Source organism: Protomyctophum bolini (assembly GCF_963924005.1).
Source record: "Protomyctophum bolini genome assembly, chromosome: 6".
Classification (NCBI taxonomy): Eukaryota; Metazoa; Chordata; class Actinopteri; order Myctophiformes; family Myctophidae; genus Protomyctophum; species Protomyctophum bolini.
In genome coordinates this window covers 28012120-28038702 of record NC_137867.1, presented here as the reverse complement: position 1 = coordinate 28038702, position 26583 = coordinate 28012120, and the positions used below count along the sequence as shown (strand labels likewise).

Here is a 26583-nt window from a genome sequence, read left to right as displayed (position 1 = left end):
GAATTTACCCTTTTTTATAAAGGCATTTGAGCTCATGTGCCATGTCACCTTGGCCACACCTGTCAAGACGTGTGTGTGTGTGTGTGTGTGTGTGTGTGTGTGTGTGTGTGTGTGTGTGTGTGTGTGTGTGTGTGTGTGTGTGTGTGTGTGTGTGTGTGTGTGTGTGTGTGTGTGTGTGTGTGTGTGTGCGCGTGCGTGTGCGGTATGACATGAAGCCAAGTCCAACGTCTCATTCAAGCACATGGAGAGATTTGGATGATGAAATATTTTTTGTATCCTTATGCTATACCATTTCCAAGCTCACTGACTATTGACGGGTAACATGGGACATTTTCTTTAGTTTTGGGGTTTACATTTAATAGAAATGATGTTCAAAGTAAGTCAAAAACTAAGGCTTGATTGGGTGAGCAAACACTATAATGATTTCTTGTCAGGTTCTATACATATCTTGCAGAATGTAAAGAACATCTTTCATTTACTAAATCTTCTGAATAGCTGTAAAAAGGGACATGCAAGGCCATGAAAACTTTCTCTTCGTAGATGTATCACTTGAAAATAATAAAATAAAACAAAACAAAATGTTGTTTTTCCCTCTTTTGGGGTTTCACTTGTCGCTCAAGTTTGAAGGATATTTTTGAGCAAATTTAGTAAAGCATCAAACTTTCTTTTATTGCTTTAATAACGCATTCGTATGATTTTTGATAAATTTGTGCTGTTGGGGAGACATTTGATTCAGTGTTCTGTGTGTTTTGCAACCTGCCTTATTTCATGAATTCATAACTGCTAATCATCTACTTAGGCAATGGCCAGGACCACTAGAGTAGTTGGGGATGAATTGCCTGGTTTAAGGGGTCCTCAGTTAAACTTGTTGAGAGAGTTGAGAACTTTTATATAGGTTGCTAATCAGGGTATTTTGGTTTAATTCTGAGGTACCCTGCCCCCCAAAAGAGAGTCAGACGGAATATTCGCTCTGCATGGTGGGCTTTAGACTGGATAAGGCTTTCCACAGCTACCACAACACAGGCACTGTCTGCAGTGCACAGACATGTATGTAGCAGAGCAGAAGATCTCAATGTTTTAACCATAATAAAACTAAATATACAATAACTAAACATAAATATCACTTGAATTGGATTGCAATCATTTCAAAGTAGCCCACTTTAGCCAAATAATAAATCTGGCCCTGCTGACAACGTATGGCCATTCTTTACACAATTCAAGCAAATGACAACAATATAAAAAATAAAATACAAAAAAGACGGCATCATTTCAACAGTGAAACCTATATTGCTGCTTTGTACAGTATGTATTGTTACTACAATTGTAGATCTGCTACTTTGCTATTTTCTTTATTTGAATCCTGAAAAGTAACAGTTTTTGTCATAGGAGGTTTCCAACCGAGAGACGATTGCAAAGACTTTGGAGCATTTATTCCTTGCAGTGTGAGATAGATGCTGCTTGCATTACAGGAGTCTGTAGGATTAGGCGCATATCATAGGAAAGTATTGAAATGTTATTTGTGACAAAGTATCATTTGCAAATGCAATTTCGTCCAAGTGCAATATTCTGTAGCATGGCAATATAAATACATAAAAAAGTATACAAAAAATGGCTCATATTCAGGACTAGAGTTTTTCCAGCAAAACTCATGACCTTACAGTACCAAAAAGGGCATTTTTGATGCCCCATAATAAGCAGAACTCTGTGCATGGCTCACATGTAACAATGTAAAGCCCAGCCTTTCTAGTTTGCCCATCCTGCAGTCTGCATATCATTGGTACAAACAAGCACTCCTCAGAACTTCACGCCCAATTCATACTTCGTAGCATAAATTAGGCTTTAGACATGAATGAAGAGAAAATGTCCCAGGAATCTTGATTGTGATTAAAAGTTTCAACTTTTTCATTCTCTGGCTAGCCTGCAGGCTTCTGTTGGATAAGGCTGAGAGCTTTATTTACCCTTCGTTTCCCACTGGATATCATACTTTTGGTGGAGGTACCGGTCTCAGAGCCTATAGAGAAAAGAAAACGTTTAAACTATCTGACAACCGGATCGTTGATTGAAGCTTCCATCTTAAATTAGATTGCATTGTGTCAAACAAAATAACGAAACCTTTCTGACAATGGAGTGAGATAACTCATTATCTTTTCCCCTACCTTCAACAGGAGAATGACAACATTTTGCCCTACACTCTGACACTGCTGGGGAAATATACTGTGTGTATACGTAATACGTACAGTATGTGTAGTAACTCAGGTTATATATTACTAAATACTGAGTGTAAAATGTGTAATACAGTGATTAAGTACTCTTAATTTATCTAAACCTAAATCTCTGCACTTGTCTCATTTATTCTGATTGCACTCCATCCAAAGATCACAGTTTGCTTATTGGCATCCTGGGCGCCAACCCTTGTTCCCTACTGCCGATTGCTTGTGATGTTGAACTACGAGCAGAAGCCCCTTCTACTGTCGCTGTTGCCATGGATAAGAACATCGGCTAAATTCCATGAAGGTACTGTATGTCAGTCTAAAATCTGTTACTCAGTAGTGAACAGTAACGAGGCACATTTACTTGAGTACTGCATGTTTGAATACTACTTTTGAATCCACTACATTTCTAGTATTTCAAAGAGAAAATAGCCGATCTAAGGCAATTTGGGGGAAAATGTCTACATTTCAAAACAGCAATGCATCGATACAAAAAATAAACAAAAAAGTATTTGGTTTTAAAAGCATAAACTCCAGTATTTTAACTCAAGTATACATTTGTCTGAGCAACTTATACTTGTAGCCGAGTATTATTTGACCAGGAGTATCTATGTATACTTTGACTCAAGTACTGGAGCTGAGAACTTTGTCCACCACTGATAAATCTGTGTCACTGTTTACCTGACGTGCAGCCATGTAGTTCTGGGCAGGAGGCTTGGGCCTGTTCCCTGCTGGAGGGGGTGGGGGCGGGGGCCCTTTAGGTTTATGTAGATTGCTCTGAAATTTCATAACAGGCCATGTCATCACTAAATGCACATGCACTGAGGATACTGAATGCACATGCACTGAGGATGCTCTATACCACATATCACTGAATGCACATGCACTGAGGATGCTGTATACCACATATCATCACTGAATGCACATGCACTGAGGATGCTGTATACCACATATCACTGAATGCACATGCACTGAGGATGCTGTATACCACATATCATCACTGAATGCACATGCACTGAGGATGCTGTAGGAAGTAGGGTCAGAAGACTAGAGAACCATTTTTTGTGTAAATATCGGTATTTAGTTTGACATGTTCTTTACTATTGCAAAAGAAGAACATTTTTAAAAGAATTTGGTACGGTACATTTAAAAACGAAATAAATCTAATAAAGTGCATAAATTAAATAAGAAAACTCAAGAAGTAGTGAAAATAGCATGTAGATTGGCTATTTTGTATTTAAGTACACATCGATCGGTTATTTTCACTAGTTTGGCTAAAATTTCTCTTTTGGGTTTTGAGCTAAAATGTTTGAGAACCACAGCAAATAACACATTTAACTTGAGTTCACATTAGACTGTGACTAGACCTGTACGTCCCGTCGGCCACCGGCCTACTTGAGAACGATGCAACTTGGGAACCTAATAATACCCGTTGTCAACTTGTCATAGAACCTGTTTTATCTGTCTGTGTCCCTTTTGTGCCCATACTGTATATGGAGATCTCTGTATCTGTCTGTCTGCCTCTGTCTGTGTGCCTGTGCCTGAAGGGTGCAAACTGACTGAAAAGTGTACTGGTTAAGTAATCAATTTGCAGGTGTGGGGTTGCCATGGCAATCAATTGGCTGAGGCAGAGGCTGGGAATTGCACAGGTGATTAGGCCCACTGGCAGAGCCTGAGCAGAGCCTTTTGTGGTGGTTCTGGAGAACTGTGGATACCGGGCACTGCACTCCCTATGGGGGTGTGGAACGCGTGTGTCGATTGTGAAGTCGGTGGGGAAAACGGTTTTCGAGTTGTGTGCATTACAACCGTACACACACACGCACGCAGACACACGGAGACGTGGCGCATTTATAGTAGGATGTGTGATTATGAAAGTCACCTTACCTGTGCTGCTGCAGTGCTGTGGCTGATGACTGGCCTCTGGTGTTGGTAAAAGCCTGGGTTATCCACCGCATGTTGCTTTGTGTGTACACTGTTGGATGTGAGAGACGGATTTATCATTAACGATAAGGTGTCCAACCATTATTCCGACTTCCCAATATTTCAACCTCCCGTAATTCCGAAAAATGCAAATAATTAAAGGCCTATTCATAGTCTGGATTTTCGGTGGTGAGGTGACCACCGCTCCGGTGGTGAGCTGACCACCGGAGCTGAAATAACGTTGAGCGGTGGTGAGTAAAAACAGAGAGAAGGGCTGGAGTGGTGGCGGTGGTTTGCTCTTCACCGCGGCTCGTGACGTCATGTTGTAGTTCGGTGGTCACCTAACCACCGAAAATCCAGACTATGTATGAGCCTTAAGAACTCCCATAGGTCCGACATCCCGTTTTCTCGACCATAAACCCATAATCCCGAAATGCCATTGTTCCAGCCCTGTCCATGTTAAACCCATAATCCCGAAATCCCATTTTTCCGACCGTGTCCGTGTCCAACTATGAGCCTCGCACACGTGGTCACCGTGGACAAACGCTCACTCACAGACTGCAGACGAATGCCGTTTGGATAAGTGTTTGATTTTATTCTGCTGCTGTTTTAACATTTATGTCCAATACATAAATGCTATCCCTAGACTAAGTGTTTGACTTTATTATGCTGCATGTTTTTACATTTCCGTCCAGAAAATCGCCCAATCCATTGAGAAACGGACCTTTGCTCTCCGCGGTCACAGAACGGCCGTAAACGATCCAACTACGAACAACTTCGTAAAAGGTAAGACGTATAAAGCCGCAGTTTACACACATATATATATATATATATAATATATATATGTGTGTGTGTGTATGTATATATAATGTATAACGTTGACCCAACACGTGTGTGGTGCATGGTTGGGGGGTGTGTGTGTGTTTTTATTTAACAAAGAGGTGGATTATTTATAGTAGTCCTAGAGACCTCTCAGTGCCTGCTATCCCCCAAGAACACACAAGGCAGAGAGAGCTTCCTGTTAGTTCTGGCAGGAGAGAAAGGACAGTGGGCGGGTCCACGGGGGGGTGCCCTGGGCGTGGTGGTCACTGTGGTGTGGCCAGCTCTGATTTCCTGCAATCAAGCTGCAATGACAAATTTGGCCACTATGTCCATTTCGCCTCAGGGTTTCCTCCGGGTGCCTTCTCTATTCATATATACTCTAAGTCTAAGAGCTGGAAGCCTGGAGGAGGGGCAGTGACTTGGCCAATCACTGCTGACACGCCAACTGGAGAGTGTAGTAGTTGAGGGTTGACTCTAAAGGCTCATACATACTCCAGTTTTTGGTGATAGGTTATCACCGCGGTGTAGTTTTTAAAGGGTTGGAAAACTACACCATTACGTCAGTCGCGGTGATGATCAGCTGTCACCGCGGACACAAACCCATCTCTCTGTTTTTACTATCAGACAAGTCTTTTCACTCTGGAGCTATCACCCCGTTCACTGATTGGTCTAGAAGAATACTATATTAATATTTTGCCGAAAAAAGTATATGTGTTGGTCTGCTAAGAGCATTTAAAACCCAAGAATTGTTTCCATTGGAAATAAAGGAATAGTTTTTAGATATGGTGCTGGACCTAAAGATTATCAAATGAAGAATAAAAGGGAATGTCCGTGCACGATATGTTTGCTCCCCATGAGTCATGACCCCGTCTTCTCTTTATTTTAACAAAACAACAACGTTTGGTTCAAATAGAAATGCTCACTGCAGTGAAACATTTAATCTAAAAGGGATAGCATGAATGGTGCCCTCCATGCGAGGATAGCACAATTAGTAGGCCTACGTAGGCTAGTATCGTAGATTCGTAGCCTATTTTCTGTCGACACGACAGCGACCTGTTCATGTTTAAATTAATAGGCTACAGGTTATGATGTTTAAGCTATAACCCATATTGAAAAAGAAAGTGCCTCGGTGGCGTGCGATCGTGCAACAACGCACGAATAAATAGTTTATTTATTGCAGAAAAACAGAATAGAATACAGTGAAACATTTAGTCTAAAAGGGATAGTATTCGGTCCACTCCGTGCGCATTTCTGCTCTGCAGCAGCCCCTGTGCGTCTCATCGCTCTCAGTCTATGGCACCAACGCATGATATTTATTGCTGGACAGAAATGTAAAAACATGCAGCATAATAAAGTCAAACACTTAGTCTAGGGATAGCATTTATGTATTGGACATAAATGTTAAAACAGCAGCAGAATCAAATCAAACACTTATCCAAACGGCATTCGTCTGCGGTCTGTGAGTGAGCGTTTGTCCACGGTGACCGCGTGTGCGAGGCTCATAGTTGCACACGGACACGGTCGGAAAAATGGGATTTCGGGATTATGGGTTTAACATGGACAGGGCTGGAACAATGGCATTTCGGGATTATGGGTTTATGGTCGAGAAAACGGGATGTCGGACCTATGGGAGTTCTTAAGGCTCATACATAGTCTGGATTTTCGGTGGTTAGGTGACCACCGAACTACAACATGACGTCACGAGCCGCGGTGAAGAGCAAACCACCGCCACCACTCCAGCCCTTCTCTCTGTTTTTACTCACCACCGCTCAACGTTATTTCAGCTCCGGTGGTCAGCTCACCACCGGAGCGGTGGTCACCTCACCACCGAAAATCCAGACTATGAATAGGCCTTTAATTATTTGCATTTTTCGGAATTACGGGAGGCTGAAATATTGGGAAGTCGGAATAATGGTTGGAACGGCATTCGTCTGCGGTCTGTGAGTGAGCGTTTGTCCACGGTGACCACGTGCGCGAGGCTCATAATGGGCACGGTTGGAACAATGGGATTTCGGGATTATGGGTTTAATATGGACAGGGCTGGAACAATGGCATTTCGGGATTATGGTTTAATATGGTCGAGAAAACTGGATGTTGGACCTATGGGAGTTCTTAATTATTTGCATTTTTCGGAATTATGGGAGGTCAGAATATTGGGAGGTCGGAATGACATGGCACCAATGATAAAGGGGTATGCCTAGCTAAATCTTAAAATGTATAGTTTGATGTACCAGAATAGCTTTCAATAGGTTAGTTTAGTTATTTGCTAAAGTACTTTGGGACAATTTGGTATGGTGCCACTAGTCAACTCATTTAGCCTAACACAGTATCTTTCAGACAGTACAGTGAGTGAGTGAGCCTACTGGCTGATACTTTCACTTACATTGGTAACACTGGACATTGTCTTCGTTTCAATAGGATCCCTGCAACTGTGCCAATGGCACCCAGAAGCAACAGTGCAACAACACCACCGATGATGCTGTCTGCACAAACAAGGACCATGCATTACAGTCAGGTACATACAATTATTAATTTATGTTTTCATACTTAAGCACCTGGAGGCTGCTACAATACAGTACTGAGTATTTAACAGTTTTCAACTAATTGCCACTATGCAGCTTTCCTTGAACAAATTGAGGACTTGGTGCCCAAAGAGATAGCAGGGATATATTCAAGAGTAGTTGTTGAACTAGATAAGCATCTATTCTTTTTGAGTGAAGAAAGTAGGTCTTACTTCTGATCACATAGCTTCCACCCTTTGAATCACAGTTAGGAGACAACCAGCCAGCCTCACACTGACACTGGTTCTTGTGATTACACACCTGAGCAACAAAAAGTGTATAGTGTATTATAAGTGTGTGAGAGCAAAGTAAAAATTCCACTATCAGCAAGGATGGGTACATGGTAATGACGTTAAACCACTTAAAAATAAAATAACAACTACAACAAATACAGTGGATGATATAGCTATAGTTATCGTTATATAGTGCTCAGTGTATTTCTCATCGGTGACCTCAAATTCCTGTGTAATTTAAATACTTTAAAGTGAGAATGTTATTGTCGTCAGACTGTAGGTATACTTACAGCATGGCCTGGGCATTTGGCGGAGCAATTGATAGCTCTGTATGCTGTCTGAAGGTCCACACACTCATTACTGCTGCATACCTTGAAGTGATGAAAAAATGACGTATTGGACTGGTTAGTTATGTATGTGTTTGTATTTTGCTGCAAGCCAGTTACATTTTCAGCATTTGCGGCAGCAGTGACTCAGTAGGCAAAAGTGCTGCTTGGGAAACGGAAGGTTCTCAGTTCGATCCCTGGCTCTGTCGAAGTGTCCTTGAGCAAGACACTGAACCCCTAACAGCTTCTGATGAACAGATTAGTTACTTGCAGCATGATTTCCTCTCCTGTCGGTGTGTGAATGTGCACATGAATGGGTGAATGTAATGCACACTATAAAGAGCTTTCAGGTAGGAATTGTTTGGTAAGGAAGATATGGTGTGTATGGTGGTGTGGGTGGGGTTGGAGGGGGCTTTAAGACAGGAAGGGGCCAAATGCCAATTGATTGCCAAACCTCCAAGTTTATAAATGACCCCATTCTTTAGTTGTGGTGTGATTGTTGATTGGACTCGTTTATTTGACTGAAACCTGACCTGCCCAATGCAGTGTGATCGGTTAAAGAAATTCCCACCTGACATGTCCGATGTGATTGGTGAATGGAGAAAAAGGTTAACATTTTCCACTGACAATTTAATCGACACAAACAGCCGGACACACCCGGAAAGTGTAATCCTGTGACCTCAGTCCAGGATGCTTTTCTCTCAAAGAAACTAAGTGATCCTGTTACCTTTCCATCTCCACATTTGCTCCCAGTGTCCACTTGTCCAATGTCAGTGCTGGAGTATTCATTGAAGAAAGCTGCCTTGCATTCACCAAATCGAACCATGCGGCCGTAGTTTGGATTATCATTGCCCTTGGAGCAGAAGAGCTTCCCGCACATTACATCTCTACAAAGAAAAAGGGGAGGGGGTTTGTCAGTGCATTCACACTGAGCTTTTCTCTTCACATATGAGTAAGGCTGGGACCGAGGCTACACTTAGCTAGGTCTACAGTGTAGACCTAGCTCTGGTGTAGACTCTACACCAAAGGTTCTCAACCTGTGGGCCGGGGTGACGAAGTGGGCCGGGGCGACGATATTGCAGGTGGGCCCCCAAATAATTGTCAAAGCACTCATATGTTAATGGTAATATAACACACGCACACACACACACACACACACACACACACACACACACACACACGTTGCGCTAATATTTTAGAAATAGGTCAACAATACAAATGACGTTAGTTGTGTGAATTAATTTACTTTTACTGCGTGGCCCCAGTGCCCCCCACAAAATGACCGGAACTACTTAATATTGACCAAAATCAGAGCAGAACTTAATGCCAAGTATTTCATACAGCTTAAGTTAAAGAAATCTGAACTATCCCTTTAACACAGCAAGTGGTCAGATGGGTGGACCACAAACGCTTTTGAAAAGGTTTGAGGTCTACTCTACTCCATGTATGAAGAAAGTTATTTCTATGTACTGTAATCGTAATTATCAATCACAGTTACTGGTCTTGATGATTTTGAGGAGCTACTGAAGGTTCTCTGAATCAGTGGTTCTCAAACTGGGTCAACTCTGGACCGATTTGCTTAATGTGCATTGTGCAATATTGCTTTCTCACTCAACGGTAAACAGTATAAACTTATTAAACAGTAAACGGTATAAACATAAGTGTACAGTATGTAATGTCTAAAGTGACAATTGTAGGACATTTTAATACCTCTAAAATAAAACAAAAGAATAATAGACCATTACTGTGTCAAATCAATAAATTATACCAAACAAATTGTCAAATATAACAAAAGAAAGAAAATAGACAATCTACAATTTCCCAACGCCTCACAAGGCCTGAAAAGTTTGAGAACCACTGCCAATATACCCTTTTCTAACAGCATGCCATGTTGGTGGTACTCACTGTGGCTGACAGGGGATATATGTGTCTGCGGTCCGTCTGCAGTAGGCATAGTAGGTACCTCTGGTGTTGGCGTTGTAGCACGTCTGACGACTGCCCTCTATAGCAGCTGTGGTCAGGAAGAACAAGGAGAAGAACATTACTTTAGTGCTGTGCTGTGCCGAGACAAGAAGTAGAGGGCAATGCCATCCTAAACAACCACAGCAGCTGTCTTTCAAGTGGTTCCTAAGCTCGAGACCCAAAAGAGAAATTAGACATTTGCCCGGGACCCAAACTAGTGAAGATAGCAGATCTACAAGCTCACAACACGTTGCTTCACACTGCGTTGTGAGGTTGTAGATTGCATATTTTAATTCTTGTGAAACATTAGTTTTCAAATTTACGGAATTTATTTATTTTGAATTTATTTATTAAAAAACAAAAAATAAAGGGATATAGCCTACTCGTGAGTTTGGGAAACGCAGTGCTCTAGTCTGCAGTGTCTCAGCTGTATTTAGCCTAATTTTTGTATGTCACTTGTAGAAAATAACTGATTTATTACGTGTCATGGCCATAGGTTAGCCGAATACTAGAATACGAGCCGAATTTCAAGTACTGTACTTTTAGGCAGACATAGCAGAATAGTACAACAACAACAACAACAACAACTAATTTCAGTAACAATGGAGGAATGGAATACCTTTCCAGAATGGAATTTCCAGAACAATGGAGGGGGATGAGCATGAGCCATTCATTATCCATGCATAATTTTCATTAGACCAACAACAACAGCAAACTGGTTCTAAATGTTCTCCTTTGACAAACAACATTGATTCTAAATGTTCTAATATGAGAAATAAGATTAAACATGAAATAAACATGGGGCGAGATATCCGTGCTGTGTGGTGAGATATCCACGCTTTGGGGGCAAGCTATCCACGGCTTGGGGCGAGCCGTCTTCACTTTTCGAAATTCCGGGGCGAAGTACTAAAAAATACAATCTTTGAAGACATTCGAGGAGCTCATCTGTGCAGGTATCCAGCTCTAGGAGAATACGTACCTGGCCCATACATCCTGGTACACTGGTCAGCTCTCTGTGGACATTGGCCATTGTGGCAGTAGCCTATTCCGCCGTCGCATGGTAGGCCGTTCACAGCGAAGACATCCTCAGGGCAGTCAGCATCTCTTCCATTACAGTACTCCGCCAGGTCACAGTCATCCTGCTTCTTACGACACTCGCTGCTCGTGGTTAGGATCTGAGGAAAGTTTGGGAGCCACGCCGGGGATAAGTCTTTACTCTTCTTTACATAAATGATGCCCCAAAGAAATCACACTAAACCTCGTGATGAATTTGACTCTAGGCCTACTCTGGTCATTAAAAAAATACATTCCATTAAGAGCGTTCAGCGTTTTGTTCACTGAACTTCACTCTATACACTATGACCCCTTTTCCACCGGTTGGTTCCCAATGGGAACCGGTTCAGTTCTTTTTGGTTTTTAGTCCATGAGCCAGAGCTCCAAAATTGGTGGGCAAACTATACCCTATATTAAATTGTTTATAGGATCAATACAAGTAAATTAATACATGATAACCCTTCCACAGTAGTAGCTTTTTCATATTTTTGATTATTTTGCATATTTTCCTACATAATGCCTCATTTGCATATTTAAAAATGTAAAATTTGTAATACAATAAATCATTGTCTTCGTGTAAGTACTCAATTGGGGACATTTAATGGTGATAACAATCTAATATAGGTATGGTTTTGCCCACTGAATTCATAATTAATGTTTCAATTTTGGAGCTCTGGCTCATGGACTAAAAACCAAAAAGAACTGAACCGGTTCCCACTGGGAACCAACCGGTGGAAAAGGGGCCTGAGTGTGTAATACACAATAGCGCCACTAGAGGACAGTGTTGTCAAAGCAGTGTTAAAAAAGGGTTAAAAAGGTCATGGTGGACAAGGACCATCTTATGCCATGATGCTTGAGGGTGTTGATGCCCACCCTAACGCAGAAGCAAATTAGCCACCGTGTTAATATGGCCAGTAGAGAGATATTATGCATTTCTCACCTTGCAGTCTTCACAGCACTCTCCCACAGCGCACTGTGAACCTGCAGTCAGTGTGCAGCTGGTGGCATTGCAGCATGGGTCACTGCACTCCTGAGTGAACGAACAACCAAAACAATAATTAGTTTGCTATTTTCATAATGCTACAATGTGGAACATAACCAAGTCTGTTATCTCCTATAACAAACCATGTCCCCAAGTCATTAATGCCCTTGTCTAATATGCTCCTCTGTAAGTGAACTATAATTTTAACTTGAAGTCAATTACTTGAACAATTCCAGTAATATTTCTTGATACTGTTCAGATTTAGGAGAAAACTACTGCACTTTCCAAATTGATGCTGCAGTTTTATATTCCAAATGCTAAGTAGAGAAATATATTGTATGTTCCAAGTCCTTGTGGTACTGTAATGGAATGTCATCACTCCAGTAACAGGTCTGAACAGCTGCAGCGAGTATCTGGCAGACTGGCTGGAATGCATGCATCTGATCACATTTGATTACATTTGGGAATAGCCCCAGCTGAGGGCCCTTGTATTCTTAATGTTCCCTCTTATTCAGCATCAATAATTAAATTACATTGAATTTAACTTTATTTTCAAATTAATAATTGTGATTTAACCCTGCAAACTTCACACCAGGAGGTTTGAGTTGCAGTGTGTGATGTTGTAGAGTAGATACAGTATAGAGGCTTGTTATAGTGGAGATGTGTTTGTGCATGTCAGGAATTCTTTATAGCCGTTTCCAGGAGGCCTCTGGGCACGAGAAATGGTTAAGACTGAGCAGACAGACATCTTAAACAACATGCTGGGAGCTACAGTAATGAATGCCTAAATGCTCAGATTAGCTGTTTACCTCCAGAGTGCCACAGTCACACTCCTCTCCCGTCTCCAGAAATCCATTCCCACATCGCGGAGGAGCCACAACTTCTTTGTAGTCCGGCTTGTCCAGAACACACTCAGGGGTCCGTGAATTCAGAAACTTCTCATAGTTGGCACTGCTACAACTACTGAAGGACCTAGGAATGTCATAGCTAAGAAAAAGATAAAACCCTGCTCTTGTTATTTGTCAAAGTTGTCACAATGTTTATAATGTCTCGTAAATGCTTAGAAAATCTGATCTTTGGTGCATCTGATTCCCTGCACCATGGAAGAGCCAGTGTTCTACTTATGCAAAAACGTAGGTCCAAGTGCTTGCTAAAAAAGAAAGTAACTACTATCTGCCATGCCATTTAACTAGCAACATTTGAGATGAAGTCCTTGCTCCTCCTTTCGCCATAGATCATGTAAATGGAGCCGTTTGTCTTGTTTCTCCCTACTACAGTACCTCAGTGCTGCCGCCATAATGCAAGTGTCTCCGGAACAAGCACAGCCACTGGAGTCGTCATGGTTCATACCCAAGTTATGGCCCATCTCATGGGCCAGCGTCGCCCCTATGGCGATGGCCCTGGAGTTGTGGTCCTGAAAAAAGTAACCAATCATTAGTCAATGACTTACATGCCAAAAACTAGTTTAACTAACTGATATTAGAAACAAACTGTGATTCATCTTGTATGCCCACAAAATGGTATTGTTGTTGACACAGAAGGTGATAATGACTTTTTAGTTGGAATCACAGTTAACATACATTGGCAGTTTATAAAAGACAATATATTAATGTTTGGTGGTATGTTATTTTTCATAAACTAGGCCTGTGTGATACATATGTCCCCCTGTGGGTTCAGACTGAAAATAGAACCAGCAGCACCAATGATACATTGAGCATTGAACCAGGTGGAGGCTTGGGTGGACCGTGGACATGGGCCATGGCAGCTCAGTTATAGAGCGTCGCAGTCCTGCCCCCTTTCATGGCGACGCTAGGATCAGAAGTGAATTCCTCATAAAATTTTCCCATAGACATTTCAAAAAGTATTTATTTAAAGACTATTACGCCACGGAAAAAGCCAACTGGAGTTGTGACAAATCATGACAACAAACACAACATTTTGGGCCGAACAAATAATTACAAAGAAGAAAAACAACAAAAAAAGTGTTGTAACCTGCCGTTTTCTTCTTCTTTCTAATTATTTGTTCGGTCCGAAAAATTGTTGTCATGATTTGTCACAACTCGAGTTGCCTTTGTATGAGGCTTAAAAGGTCTTTAAATAAATACTTTTTTAAAATGAACGGGGAATCATTTCCTGGTCCCTGGTCCCTGGTAGGGGCAGGACTGCGACGCTCTATATCTGTCCTGTCATCTGTAGAACTTCTGTAGACTTGCATTTCTGTCTTGAATTTTCTCACCATCACTAATATATACTTCTTATTACAACACATTGAGGATGCATGCTGATTTAGCTTAAATTAACCATACAATATTTCTAAAACTTCAAATGTTGCAACTGAAGACATTGTACAAACCCCAGTCTATCAACATAAATTCTCTACTTTGTACACTCGACCATACAAACTCTTTAGACGCTGTGATCATTATTAGATTTTCTTTTTAACACTAATTTTAGGTTTACCAAGAAGTTAACACATTCCATGTACAGCAAGGTTGACAATGGGCAAGTGAATTGCTATTGGAGCGAGAAGATTAATTCATTTACAATGCCACTGTGGTTAAATATGGTCAAGATGTTTATAGAGAGCATACAGTTTATCTAAGTAGGTAATCTAATTTGTTTCTGAACAGCTAATCACAATTAAATCAATAAACAATATATCACAATATCTGACAAAGTAACATCACTCAAATATCGGTAACAATTGTTGCTGTTTTCCTAGAGTTTCTTACGTACCTGTATTATCCCTGATGAGTGACCTGAGCAGAGCGTTCCAATAAAAGCAAGTCCAACTGTTGGTCCATCAAAGTCAATACCACTGGAAGAACATGGAAAACACATATTATCCACTGTTGGTAGAAAGTACTAAATACCTCAATGCCTCAAGGGTCTGTACGCTATAAGGGAGTAATTTGCATAATACTATATAATATAATATATAAAATATCCAACACAGATTTCATTGGTATAGAGGGTATGCACGTGACATCATCATCATAACCGGAAGTTATGCGGGAATGCCTACTGAGTGACAAAAAACGACTTTCTGGCCTTGACAGCCCATACATCCAAACAGAATTCAATTACTTTAAACAACATTAAATTCACTTTGTCACTCACTTTGCCACTCGATTTGCCACTCGATCTGCCATTCACTTTATGCATGCGCATACCCTCTATTGGTTGATGAAATATTAATATAATACCTTTTCATGTACATTTGACCATAATTATACCATGTAACAAAAGTGTTATATATACCCATAATATGTCCTTTTATGTCCTGATTGTTCATGTCCTGCTTGTGTTGCACTGAGACTTTGCACTGCAACACAATAAGGATTGCAATGGAAACAAGCTGTAAGCTTTTTCGCATTGTCCTTTTGACTATGCTGGGTCAGATGTAGGTTACATGATCAATAAAGATATCAATCAATCAGCTGCAAAGACTGCTCTGAAGCTGAAAGCTCACAGGTTCAACCTCCTGCCAATGTCTGTATGCCCACCGCCTCCCATGTATTGTAATGCGATTGAATTATCCTTCAACTGAACTGCATTCAGAGCAAGTTTATTTTAATGATCAATCAATCGATTTGTTTCTGGGCTTGGATCAATGGAACTATCACTTTAAGGAGTATTTCATCCTAAAAAATGACTTGTTTAAATTGTTTCTATCAATTATACACAACATGAATCCTTGAATTCATGGAGATGTTTCTGTTTTTGTCGCATTTACAAAGCCAATAATTTGATATGGCCAGAGGAATTTCTGGTGGCCCCCGGCCCACAGGTTGAGAGTCGTCTACATCCACAATTTATGGGATCCATGAGAAATGTCATATTCAAACTAGGCCGACCTGATGAGATGTGCGTTGTCATGCTTCTTCCTCTTCACCAGATCGCTGTTCCTCCAGTTGTTGAAAGCATCCAGCGTGGCTCCAGAAGGGGGCACAACGTTGATCTGGTCCCTGCTAGACCACACCTCCAGGCCCACCAGGGCGATGAACGTGTTCAGAGGTTTGTACACCTGCAGCCATCACCAGTGGTGGGAGAAAAAAGTACTCACATCTTTTACATCAGTAAAGGTATCAATACGGCAATGCAGATAATCATACTGTGTAAATGCCGAAATATATAGGGCTGAATTGGTTAATGTATGTTTTGTGATAATAATCTAAACATAAAGTAACTAGTAACTAAAGTTGTCAAATAATTGTAGAGGAGTAAAAGGCACAATATTTGCCACCACTGCTGGCCATCACCCAGTCAGAGTTCATCAGAGAGAGATAGATCAAATTATATATATTTTTTTCTTTCTTTAAAAAAAATCATTTCTGTACATAAGATAACATTAATGCATTTTGTCTACTGTAATTTCACACTGTCTAGGACCCAATGTTTACTTTGACCTTTGAAAGTTAATAATAATACACATTCTGCACCCTTACTACTTTTGCCTCACCTGTGCTCTCACAAACTTTGCAAACCTTTTTATACAGTGAGTTCTCAGACCTAGATTAGTACAACCTTTGGTAGAACTATGGCTATGAAATGGATGCAACACAAAAATACTCATTATTACTCAAACTATCCTTGACTTTTTACTGACTACAACATCAAACTAAATGCGAAAAACACTACAAGGTTTGTTGGAAATGTGTAGTCACATTCATATCAAATCGAATCTAAAAAGCTGGTTCCTCAAAAGCATTCTGAGTGACGTACATTAGTTTGCGGGTTACAACGTGTCCTACTACTGTACAGGGTATGATTGTGCTCTGTGAAAAAATTCCCAGTGTTTTTTTTATTTATGAACTCACCATATTGACAAAGTTGACTATTTCAAATATCCTCTTTCGGAGTTCTGCTTCATCTCGCTGTAGCTTATTGTACTGCAACATAAAGTCAATATGTTAGAGTGAGCTCATGTCCTGTTTCATATGTCTTACTCACCGCCGTCACCGGCCAACTGTTTGATTCTTTAGACATTTATGATTTAGCTGATAGCTGGTCTACTTATTAAGGCTAGGAGGTTGCGCATCCTGTGGTTTGCCACAGGATGCGCAATGAGTTTCTACAAGATTATGCAATCAGAGTCAGTTTTTTAAACTGGCACATGAAACAATGTGTTGCTAAACCCCATCCATCTGGTGTGGCAAACAGGATAAAAAATTATAATTTGCATCTCTGTCTGACTCAGGACTGATAACAATCATGCCATACAGCCTGGCCCATGCTGATAGCGTGGGTTGGTAACATGAAGCTTCTTCTCTTACCTCACGGTTATCAGCAACTAGGTAGAGCTCAATGTATTTCTGCTTCTGGATCATAGAGGGACCCTAGCAGAAGAACAAATACAACAGGAAAAGTCATGTTTTAATAGTCCTGTGATATCAGGCATTAATGATACTACTATAGTACTAGTAGTAATTATAGTAATAATATAATACAATTTTGAGATTCATTCAATTCAATTCAAAGTAAAGAATTAAAACAATACCTATAAAGTTAGACTATATTGTATATTACTGTAAGTAAATACACTAATTAGTTAAAAATGTAAATAAACAAGAAACAGATAAATTCATTAAATAAAAGTCAATTAAATAAATACACAAATACATTTAAATAAGGATGTAATTATGTAAAGTAGCGCTGAAGTTTTTACCCCGAATCGTGAGCGGCTGCGGCCTGTCGGGGGCTCAAACTCGTCACTCCAGCTGGTGTTGGTGACACCACACACCATGGGCTTGGAGCTTTGGTCATCATATTTCATTACCGCATGGTCTCCCGTGTCCTCGCCAGACAACGGCTCAATCAGGTAGCGTTGCGCTGCTGTTTTGAAGTAGCCCCTGAAATATAAGATATTGTATAGCATTGAGGGGATTCCAGGGGTTCCTCAGCAAAAAAATATAATATGCTATCCACATCACTTTAACCAATTTAACCCTAGTAACCATCTAGCTTACAACACGTCCCATCATGACACGCTGTGAGCTTGTAGGCCTATTTTGTGTTATGTTTTTTAAAGCATTTTAACTACACAAATCTTGTATGGGGGTCCCTGACACAACATATTTTCAGATGGAGGTTCACGGGGTCCTTAACAAGTGAAGTTGTAGCGCTTGTGCCTTTTTTGAGTGGAACAGCAATGTCCGTCCGTCCTCACCTATGTGACTATGAGACATAATAAGCAATAATGAATTGAACTGAATTGTATTATCTATTATTTAAAATAAGGTGTATGTTGCACGTTGTAGAGAAATATGCTGTATGTGTGGGGACCCACCTGAGTCCATCACAGGTGCTGATGCTGACTGTTGATTCACTATCGTTCACAATCTTGCCATGATAGTAGCAGTGATCCTAAAAGAGAACATGATTAGTGAATGATATCCTTTTATGGATTCATTTGATTGGACAGGTCTCTCACTTGGAACAATCCATACTTCTACCATCATGGACATTTAAGGTTCCATTCTATCTCATAGAGAGTAAACTTTTAGATTTGTTTTACTGTATGGCAAGACTATAGTGGCTTTTTAATGTCCTTGGAAGTACCAGGCCACTTACAATGTCAGTAGGAGTTGTGGTGACTGGTATGTTGTCTTTCTGGTAATACGTTTCACTGTAGTCTTCACCAAGTAATTGTCTGAGAATTAGAAAAACAGAAATGGACAGAATGGTCACGTCATGCCAGTCTGTAATCTAAGTTCTAAAGAAAATTCTTAAGAAGTTGACATTTGATTTAACCTATATTTATTTAATTGTGGCTACGAGCTGTGAGTGTGACGCCTTTCCTTTGAAACAGTTATATGTGAGAAGAACTAGCCTGACATAATGTGTAGGATGTGGGTTTTTGTGCCAGACAGACAGACAGACAGACAGACATGCACAGTAGAAAGGATTACACAAACTACAGTAGAGTTGTGATTTACCTATTTTTCTCCAGATGCATCTCAATGTCTTTGCCGTCCACGTTCATGGCATATTTCATATTTTCTGGCCTGGAGGACTGAGGGGGAAACATAACAAGTAACTATTACAAGATCAGCAATGCTGATTCAGCATTAAAATAAATTGGTCAGGAAGTTTAGTCTAGAAAGCTAGACAGAAATCCAGGCAACCAACCTCAACCAGACAGGCGGACAGTGGTATTATTGAGGCAAAGCATGACTGCTTTACTGTGTGACATCTTTTATTTTACCTCTGCATCTCTCCTTTGCACTGTGTGCAGTCTGATTGGACGAACCAACTCATAGTTTGTAACCCCCTCAAGCTCAGGAACAATACTAACTGTAGGGAGATAATGAAGACACATATGCAGAGAAGAGAGGAATTTGTTAAGAAAGAATGCTATCACCTGAAGCCACAAAGTCATCATGACCATAGTGGTCTTATATTATTATTATTATTATTATTATTATTATTATTATTATTATTATTATTATTATTATTATTATTATTATTATGTTATTATAAGGTTTAGGCTACAGACAAGATGTCATATCCACATTTTAAGATTAATTTCCACAATTCAAGATTGAACACTGTTATGCATTACTTTATTTGTTGCACTGCCTTTAACACATATACAGACAAGACAAGGCAATTAGACAATGTTACAGGAGTCCTTAGAATTTTAATAGACAGTATCCTGATGTATATTTTGTGTCAAATGACCCTTGTCTTGTAGCAGCGATGGTTGAATGAGTGAGAAGGAACGGAGGTAGGCAGGCAGGTTGCAGTCTTACGAATCCAGCTTTATTGTCAGGATTCACTCAGTACAACAAGGCAGAGGCACGGGCTGAAGGCCCCGTGCCCCCAGATGGAGTCACATCATAGTAGCCAATCTATGTGAACACAAACAGTGGTCCCAAACATTGCCATATATTCACAAAGTCCCCCCTCCGGATTCAAACAGACTGCCTCCTCTCTATGGGAGCCAATCAGATTGTTGCTTTCACCGGATCTGCCTGTAAGAGGTAGGCGGGACATCTGGCATGTAGCTCATGTGGCACAGTGACTATACGGTTTATATCAATAGGACTAACTAAATATCAATACTATATTATAAAGTATGCAGAACCTTATTTAACACATAATGTCACAAAGGTAGAATGTAATATATTATTAACAGGTCTAACTGATTCAATCACAAATACATTGTAGGCTAGAGAACAGAGCAGGAAGCTCCCTGAACACACAGCTGTTGGATTGCAGATTTCATCAAGATTAGAACTGTCCCGTGACCCCCTGGGGTCTTGACAGCTCCTAACAGAGACATTGTATGTACAGGACTGATTGTAAATAACTCTACGCCGATTACTCTTTCTATGAAGTTACCACAGTTTGCATGTTCTAACTGTGTCAGCCTGTGTACCTTATCTTATCCATATTCATCATATTCAATAGATTTTTAACAGGCTAAATGAATGTGGGAATCATTCATGGATATGTTATTTTGTAAATCTCCTCTTCATGTACATTTGACCTTCAACCTTTCCCATAATGTTAACACCATTCTTTAGGCAAAAAAAATCCTGGTAAACTATGTACCTCTGGGGCTTTTCACCTGGGTGCCCCACAAACCCTGAGGCAACCACGCCTATAATTACGTCCTTTTCCATTGTCCATGCCCAGCAATCCATAACACATTGCAGTGCACTGTGTGTACACCAACAACACAGATGTGAATGAAGCTTAGTTATGGACAGTTTTTATTTGATGTTTTATTAGAAATAAATGATCTATCTACAGTTTAAGGAACACAGGGATTTGTGTTGCATTGTGACTGCTTTTTATCAGCTTCAAGATAAGCAGTTACAGGCTATAAATGTTGCCCTACAAACGGAAGTAGCAAATTTCCATGTCTCTGAATATGAGCAGGATTCATATCAGTGAATAATTATATCTAGACTAACAAGTAATGCACGATCCATTTCTGTGCCAAAACTGCCTACAGTTCTTTTTGGCGTGACAGGAAATAACCTTTGAAATAATTCTTCAGTGTTACTCCACGCTGCTGATGTAGTCAAACTGCTCTTTGTCTTTTTGCAACACAGTTGGATGCCTTGTTGTGTCAGGGACATTTGCATCTTAAACATTTAGAGGGGAGGTAGTACATGAGATGACTTGCTTGTTGCAAGTTGTCCTGCACACTTTTTTGTCACATTGATTTCAGGATGTAATGCAATTAAGGGCACCATAATGATTGGTTCAGCTTTACTCATACCTTCCTGTACCTCCGATATGTTTCACTCTGCATTTGGTGCTATTATGCCTGAATTTCCCTCCAGGGGAGGTTTATGGGCTAGAATTCCTCTACATTTTGTAACCGTGGGTGGTAATCTGTGTGCTTGGATGTCTTCAGAAACCACATTAGGATCGGTTCGAAATTGTGACATCTTCACATGATGTTATGAAACCTAAACGTTTGCAAAATCATCTCTGTGTACATTAATGACTGTGGCAATGCCGTGGAAATGTACTGGATGTTTTGCTAGCCCCCTATAGCTCACCTTTCTGCCTGGTACATGGTGGAACCTACTACTGTACTATACTGCAAATAGGAGGAGGTGTGGCTTTGTTATGTTTCAAAGTTCAGCTTCAAGAGTAGATGCATGCGTGCTTCGGAATGCAGCAAAGTTTCTTTTTTTATTACAGCCCAATAGGAATGGTGGAAATATCCCTTGTTCGGTCATGTGTCCTGTTAAAGTGTCTGAGTCCTAAGCTGCTACTGTTCACACTTACGGTAGTTTCACTGCATATTAGTGCATATTTGGACTGGACTGAATAAGACCATTAACTAAATATGTAAAGTGTAAATGAAACCCCCAAACCACAGGGGCAATTAAGAGGGAAGAGCTATATGTTACCCATGAACCCCTCTCATAACAAAGCATATATAGGCCTATCTGCATTTCACTTTAACCTTTGAGACTTTCCTGCCAAGAATGACTTACAATTTCATGGGTTACCACAATTACGGAAGGAATAATCAGTGTACTGACAATATTTTTATGATTCCTTAATTGGGACAACCAGCTGTGTATACTATAATGACACTGACAAGGTGAGAGAAGGCAGATCATGTGCATGTTGAACATGCCATGTTCAACATGCACATGATCTGCCTTCTCTCACCTTCATTTATCACCGTCATTTGTCTCATGTCAGGCACATTGGGCAATCACAAAACTTTAAAAAGATTTAGTGTTAACGTCTGCCTGCAACAGAATTCCACATACTTTGGTTTTTAGCAGTGTGAATAGTCCCTTGAGTCACATTAACTGATTTCCTCCTCTTGTCATATTTTACACAGACAGGAAATAATAATCATCATCATCATCACCACGTACCACCAGCACAGTATAATTTATATTAGAGGTATACTCTATAATGGAAATATGAATGTACTGTATGTCACATTTATTCTCATTTGTATTTTGACCTGTCATGTCATGTGTTATATGTTTGTGTTGTCATTATTGTAATTGGTTGGATTAAATTAAGAAAAATAATAATAATAACATAATCATAATAATAATAATAATAATAATAATAGCTTAACATGGTCCTTTTCTCCCTAAATGTCTCTTTCCAGCCAATCCATATAAAATAACATAAACGCATGTGAACATGGTTGCACTAAAGAAACCGCAGAGAACATGGCTACCTGTAAACTGTTTAGTTATGAATTAGTCATTGTGTTGAGTGTAGCCAAAGAGTATCCAGTGACTTACCTGAAGGCTTGAGTAAGGTTACTAGCATTGGGATCCACAATAGGAGCGTACGTGTCATTGTCAGAGTGCAGACTGACTGTAAGAGAGTGTCTGAGCCTTGGCTGTATGGCTGTCTACCTGTAGTTTCGTCCGGGCAAGGCCACACCTTTGCTGGTCGTCCTCAGCCTGTCACAGTCAACTTCCTCAATGACAAAGAGTATGCATACAACTTCACATGACAGGCTGCAGCACGCCCACTATTTATCCGATACAGGCTAATTCAGCTATGTATTTATTTTGCTTCCGCCCAGAGCTTTGGCAGTGGCTATACTGTAGAAAATGCACTTTTAGACAGCCGTTTAAAACATTGTGTAATTTGAGTAGCAAGAGGACAGAGTGCAAGCAACAGATAGTTATGGATTTTTACAGCTAAATATATCAAGTAATCTGTTCCTACCTTGTTACTCAAAAGAAATGTCTTGTATTTACTTCTCCTTCTTCTCCTTCTTCCTGTCTGCTATGCAATAAACCCATGAGTCAGCAGTTTGACTCACGGTTTCTTTACTCATTCAGGAGTTTCACACAACACCTCGGTCACTGGTCACACTATTGTCGCACAGATTTAGAACGGGCTCTGACAATTCCCGATCCATGTCAAAAAGAACTCGGCCTCATCCTCAGCAGTTTTGATGCTTGCTCATTCTCTCATCCTCCCCTCCCTACCTCACTCACCCACTGAGTGCATGCTTGGACTACAGCCCAAAGCACAGAGAAAGTCTAGTCAGAAGACAATCAGGCCAATGTACAGGCCCTGTCAGTGGCCGGGCCAGGACATTTCAGGACATGGGGTGAAATGTGTGCTGTGTCCTGTCTTGACCCATCTAGCGATCCAGTACTGTCGTAGCTTTCTCTGGTCCTGGGTGGATCAGTGGCTATTCGGTGGAATAATGTACTAGGAGTGTGTGTGTGTGTGTGTGTGTGTGTGTGTGTGTGTGTGTGTGTGTGTGTGTGTGTGTGTGTGTGTGTGTGTGTGTGTGTGTGTGTGTGTGTGTGTGTGTGTGTGTGTGTGTGTGTGTGTGTGTGTGTGTGTGTGTGTGTGTGTGTGTGTGTGTGTGTGTGTGTGTGCACGTGCGTGTCCATGCATTACATTATACTGTATGTACGGCTAGAGTTACATGCAGGCGGGTTCAAATGATGTGGGCGCTGAGCTCCCGCCATGCTATCTGTGGGGGTATTAATGACTCCCACAATACATTTTTCAATGGAGTAGCACCAGCAGTTGAAGTTCTTAAAAGAACTAGATTAGATATCTTTATTACACATGGGAAAAACTAAATGCATCACAGCTGTTTGTTGTGTTGTGTTATTCATGGGTAAGTGTTGGACAACATCTATGTACTGTATCTCTTTCTCTCTCACACACACAGTAAAATCATCCACGTGTTATGTAAGAAAAAAAACCGCAAGAAAAAGATGACTGTTGAGATTCTATCTTGGTATATTAGCAGACTAGAAAATTGCAACATTTCTTTTGAATAATTTAGGTTCCTATTTCAGTTTTGTGATGTTCTGAAATTGCTGTTTACCGTGATTTACCAATATACAGTAGGCTATCTGATGTAACTATCCCTTGTGCTATTAAACTATGATGATGAGAGCCTATGATTATCATGATTGAGAAATAACAATGGCAGACCTCATCAAACCCTGTACACTCAAGACACTGCCTCCGCTGCCACCCTTAGATCTCCATACTGTATATGGAGCTGACCTGTTATGCATTCTATATGTTGATCTGATCTCATCAAATCCGGTACACTCAAGTCACACTCCATATATGGCCAGTACATAATTCATTCCATATGTTGATCTGACCCCCCATGCCAAAGTGCCAGCGCTCGCCCAGCAGTCTGCCGTCACCCAGGCGGATGCGTGCACGTGACCTCGCCCTCAGTGTGTCTTACTGGTTATTGTGATTGTGGTCATGCAGTATTGTCACTTGCCACTTGCCACTCCACCAGGTGCTGTGGCCTGCCACTTCGGCAGGTGCTGTGGCCTGCCACTCCACCAGGTGCTGTGGCCTGCCACTCCACCAGGTGCTGTGGCCTGCCACTCCACCAGGTGCTGTGGCCTGCCACTCCGACAGGTGCTGTGGCCTGCCACTCCACCAGGTGCTGTGGCCTGCCACTCCGACAGGTGCTGTGGCCTGCCACTCCACCAGGTGCTGTGGCCTGCCACTTCGGCAGGTGCTGTGGCCTGCCACTCCTCCAGGTGCTGTGGCCTGCCACTCCACCAGGTGCTGTGGCCTGCCACTCCACCAGGTGCTGTGGCCTGCCACTTCGGCAGGTGCTGTGGCCTGCCACTCCTCCAGGTGCTGTGGCCTGCCACTCCACCAGGTGCTGTGGCCTGCCACTCCACCAGGTGCTGTGGCCTGCCACTCCGACAGGTGCTGTGGCCTGCCACTTCGGCAGGTGCTGTGGCCTGCCACTCCGACAGGTGCTGGAGCCTGCCAGTCCTGCCACTCCTCAAGAATTGAGGGTTTAAGCAGTCAAGTAGAACTGCACCTCAAGATGCGACAGTACATTCTGGTCTCACAGAGCCAACTCTGTGGAAATCACATGATTCCCACGACTGGGGTGGTTTATCAGGCTATTTCTCACCCATATCGGATCAGATAGGAATATGTACACACTAAAACTTAAAGAGCTCCTACACGGCATGCTCCAAACTCCACATAATTTTTGTAGCACTTACCAAAGTGAGGTCTCAAGCGATAGTGGCAGCAGTGGCTCAGGTCCAGGGTAGAGTGGCTGGTAGAGCAGCCGGTTCCCATAGTTCAATCACAGGCTCTGCCAGAGCATGGGCGTATCCACAGGTGGGCCTAGGTAGGCCTGCCCACCGATATATATTTTTAAATAATATTAACCGATTTTAAGTAGCGATAACATGTGAATAAATCACTGCATTCAATTTAGCAAAATATGGCAGTTGGGTGTGTATGATTCACCTTTTCCTATTTGGCTTTCCATATAGCCACTGGCACTGCCTAGTTCTTCAGTCTTTGCTTGCATAGATTGTTTAGTTATGCCTGATGCCTGACACTATCATGTGCTTGTTAGTTAATTAACAAAATGTGTGTCAAATCTGCAACAAAAAAATCTTACCACTAGCTCACAAATGTGTTCATAAAGGTGTCTACTATAACATATAAATTTGTTCCAACCCCACTCCCTTGGGAAACTTTCAGCTGCTGAAAGTTGGGGTACCATTAACAACCAATATATTATGTCTTATAGCGCCACCATGAGGCCGATTTAGGCAAAACACATGTCTTTTCTTTTTTGTCAAATATGTTTTTATTGAACAGATAAATTATTACAAACATTAGGATATGAAATACTTTTTTTATGAAACAAAATGAAAGAAAAAAAAAGTAGCATGTGACTTGTCAAACTAGGGGTTTTTCATGATTCTGAATCCATTGCAAGCATTAGTTTTGCACAAAAAACACTCCTTTGTCTAAAAATGCCCATAGCCGTCATTACAAATGTGATGAGGTCAGCACATTTGGACACATTAGGGAAAGTGCTATGGCCGAATTTAGCCCAAGGAGTATTTCCATGCAAAATGAATGCTTGGAATGGATTCAGCATCATGAAAACCCCCTAGTTTGACATGTCACATGCTACTTAACAGTGCCAGAGATTAGCTGGTAACGGACGGACAGACAGACAGACAGACAGACAGACAGACAGACAGACACACGGACACACACAGACGGACGGAGTGC

General features: G+C 41.1%; 1 protein-coding gene across 3 annotated transcripts; it reads right to left on the bottom strand.

Annotated features, from left to right (window-relative positions):
* Positions 1–1415: 1415 nt before the first annotated feature.
* adam28 (ADAM metallopeptidase domain 28) lies at positions 1416–23380 on the bottom strand. 3 transcript variants are annotated; one of them, XM_080765473.1, is made up of 23 exons: positions 23251–23380; positions 22815–22996; positions 19277–19365; positions 19008–19084; positions 18643–18721; positions 18359–18435; positions 17738–17921; positions 17346–17408; positions 16890–16961; positions 15927–16096; positions 14806–14887; positions 13350–13483; positions 12879–13056; positions 12028–12117; positions 11014–11209; positions 9978–10083; positions 8800–8959; positions 8037–8117; positions 7687–7774; positions 7336–7435; positions 4095–4182; positions 2892–2987; positions 1416–2011 (listed from the first exon to the last, which is right to left on the bottom strand). In XM_080765473.1, exons 2-23 carry the CDS (start codon positions 22870–22872, stop codon positions 1979–1981), a joined length of 2301 nt encoding a protein of 766 aa, XP_080621599.1. In that variant the 5' UTR covers positions 22873–22996; positions 23251–23380; the 3' UTR covers positions 1416–1978. The 3 variants fall into 3 exon arrangements, with proteins under 3 accessions (XP_080621599.1, XP_080621601.1, XP_080621600.1); XM_080765475.1 differs by having other exon boundaries at positions 19201–19365; positions 23251–23379; XM_080765474.1 differs by having other exon boundaries at positions 22815–22979; positions 23251–23360.
* Positions 23381–26583: the final 3203 nt, after the last annotated feature.

Excerpts from the sequence above, each read along its gene's own strand:
- adam28 (XM_080765473.1), bottom strand. The coding sequence starts at position 22,872 with ATGACACGTACGCTCCTATTGTGGATCCCAATGCTAGTAACCTTACTC. Across the intron at positions 18,722-19,007 it reads ATGCATCTGGAGAAAAATAG|ACAATTACTTGGTGAAGACT; the intron begins GTAAATCACAAC and ends TCTAATTCTCAG. Across the intron at positions 13,057-13,349 it reads ATTATGGCGGCAGCACTGAG|CTATGACATTCCTAGGTCCT; the intron begins GTACTGTAGTAG and ends TCTTTTTCTTAG.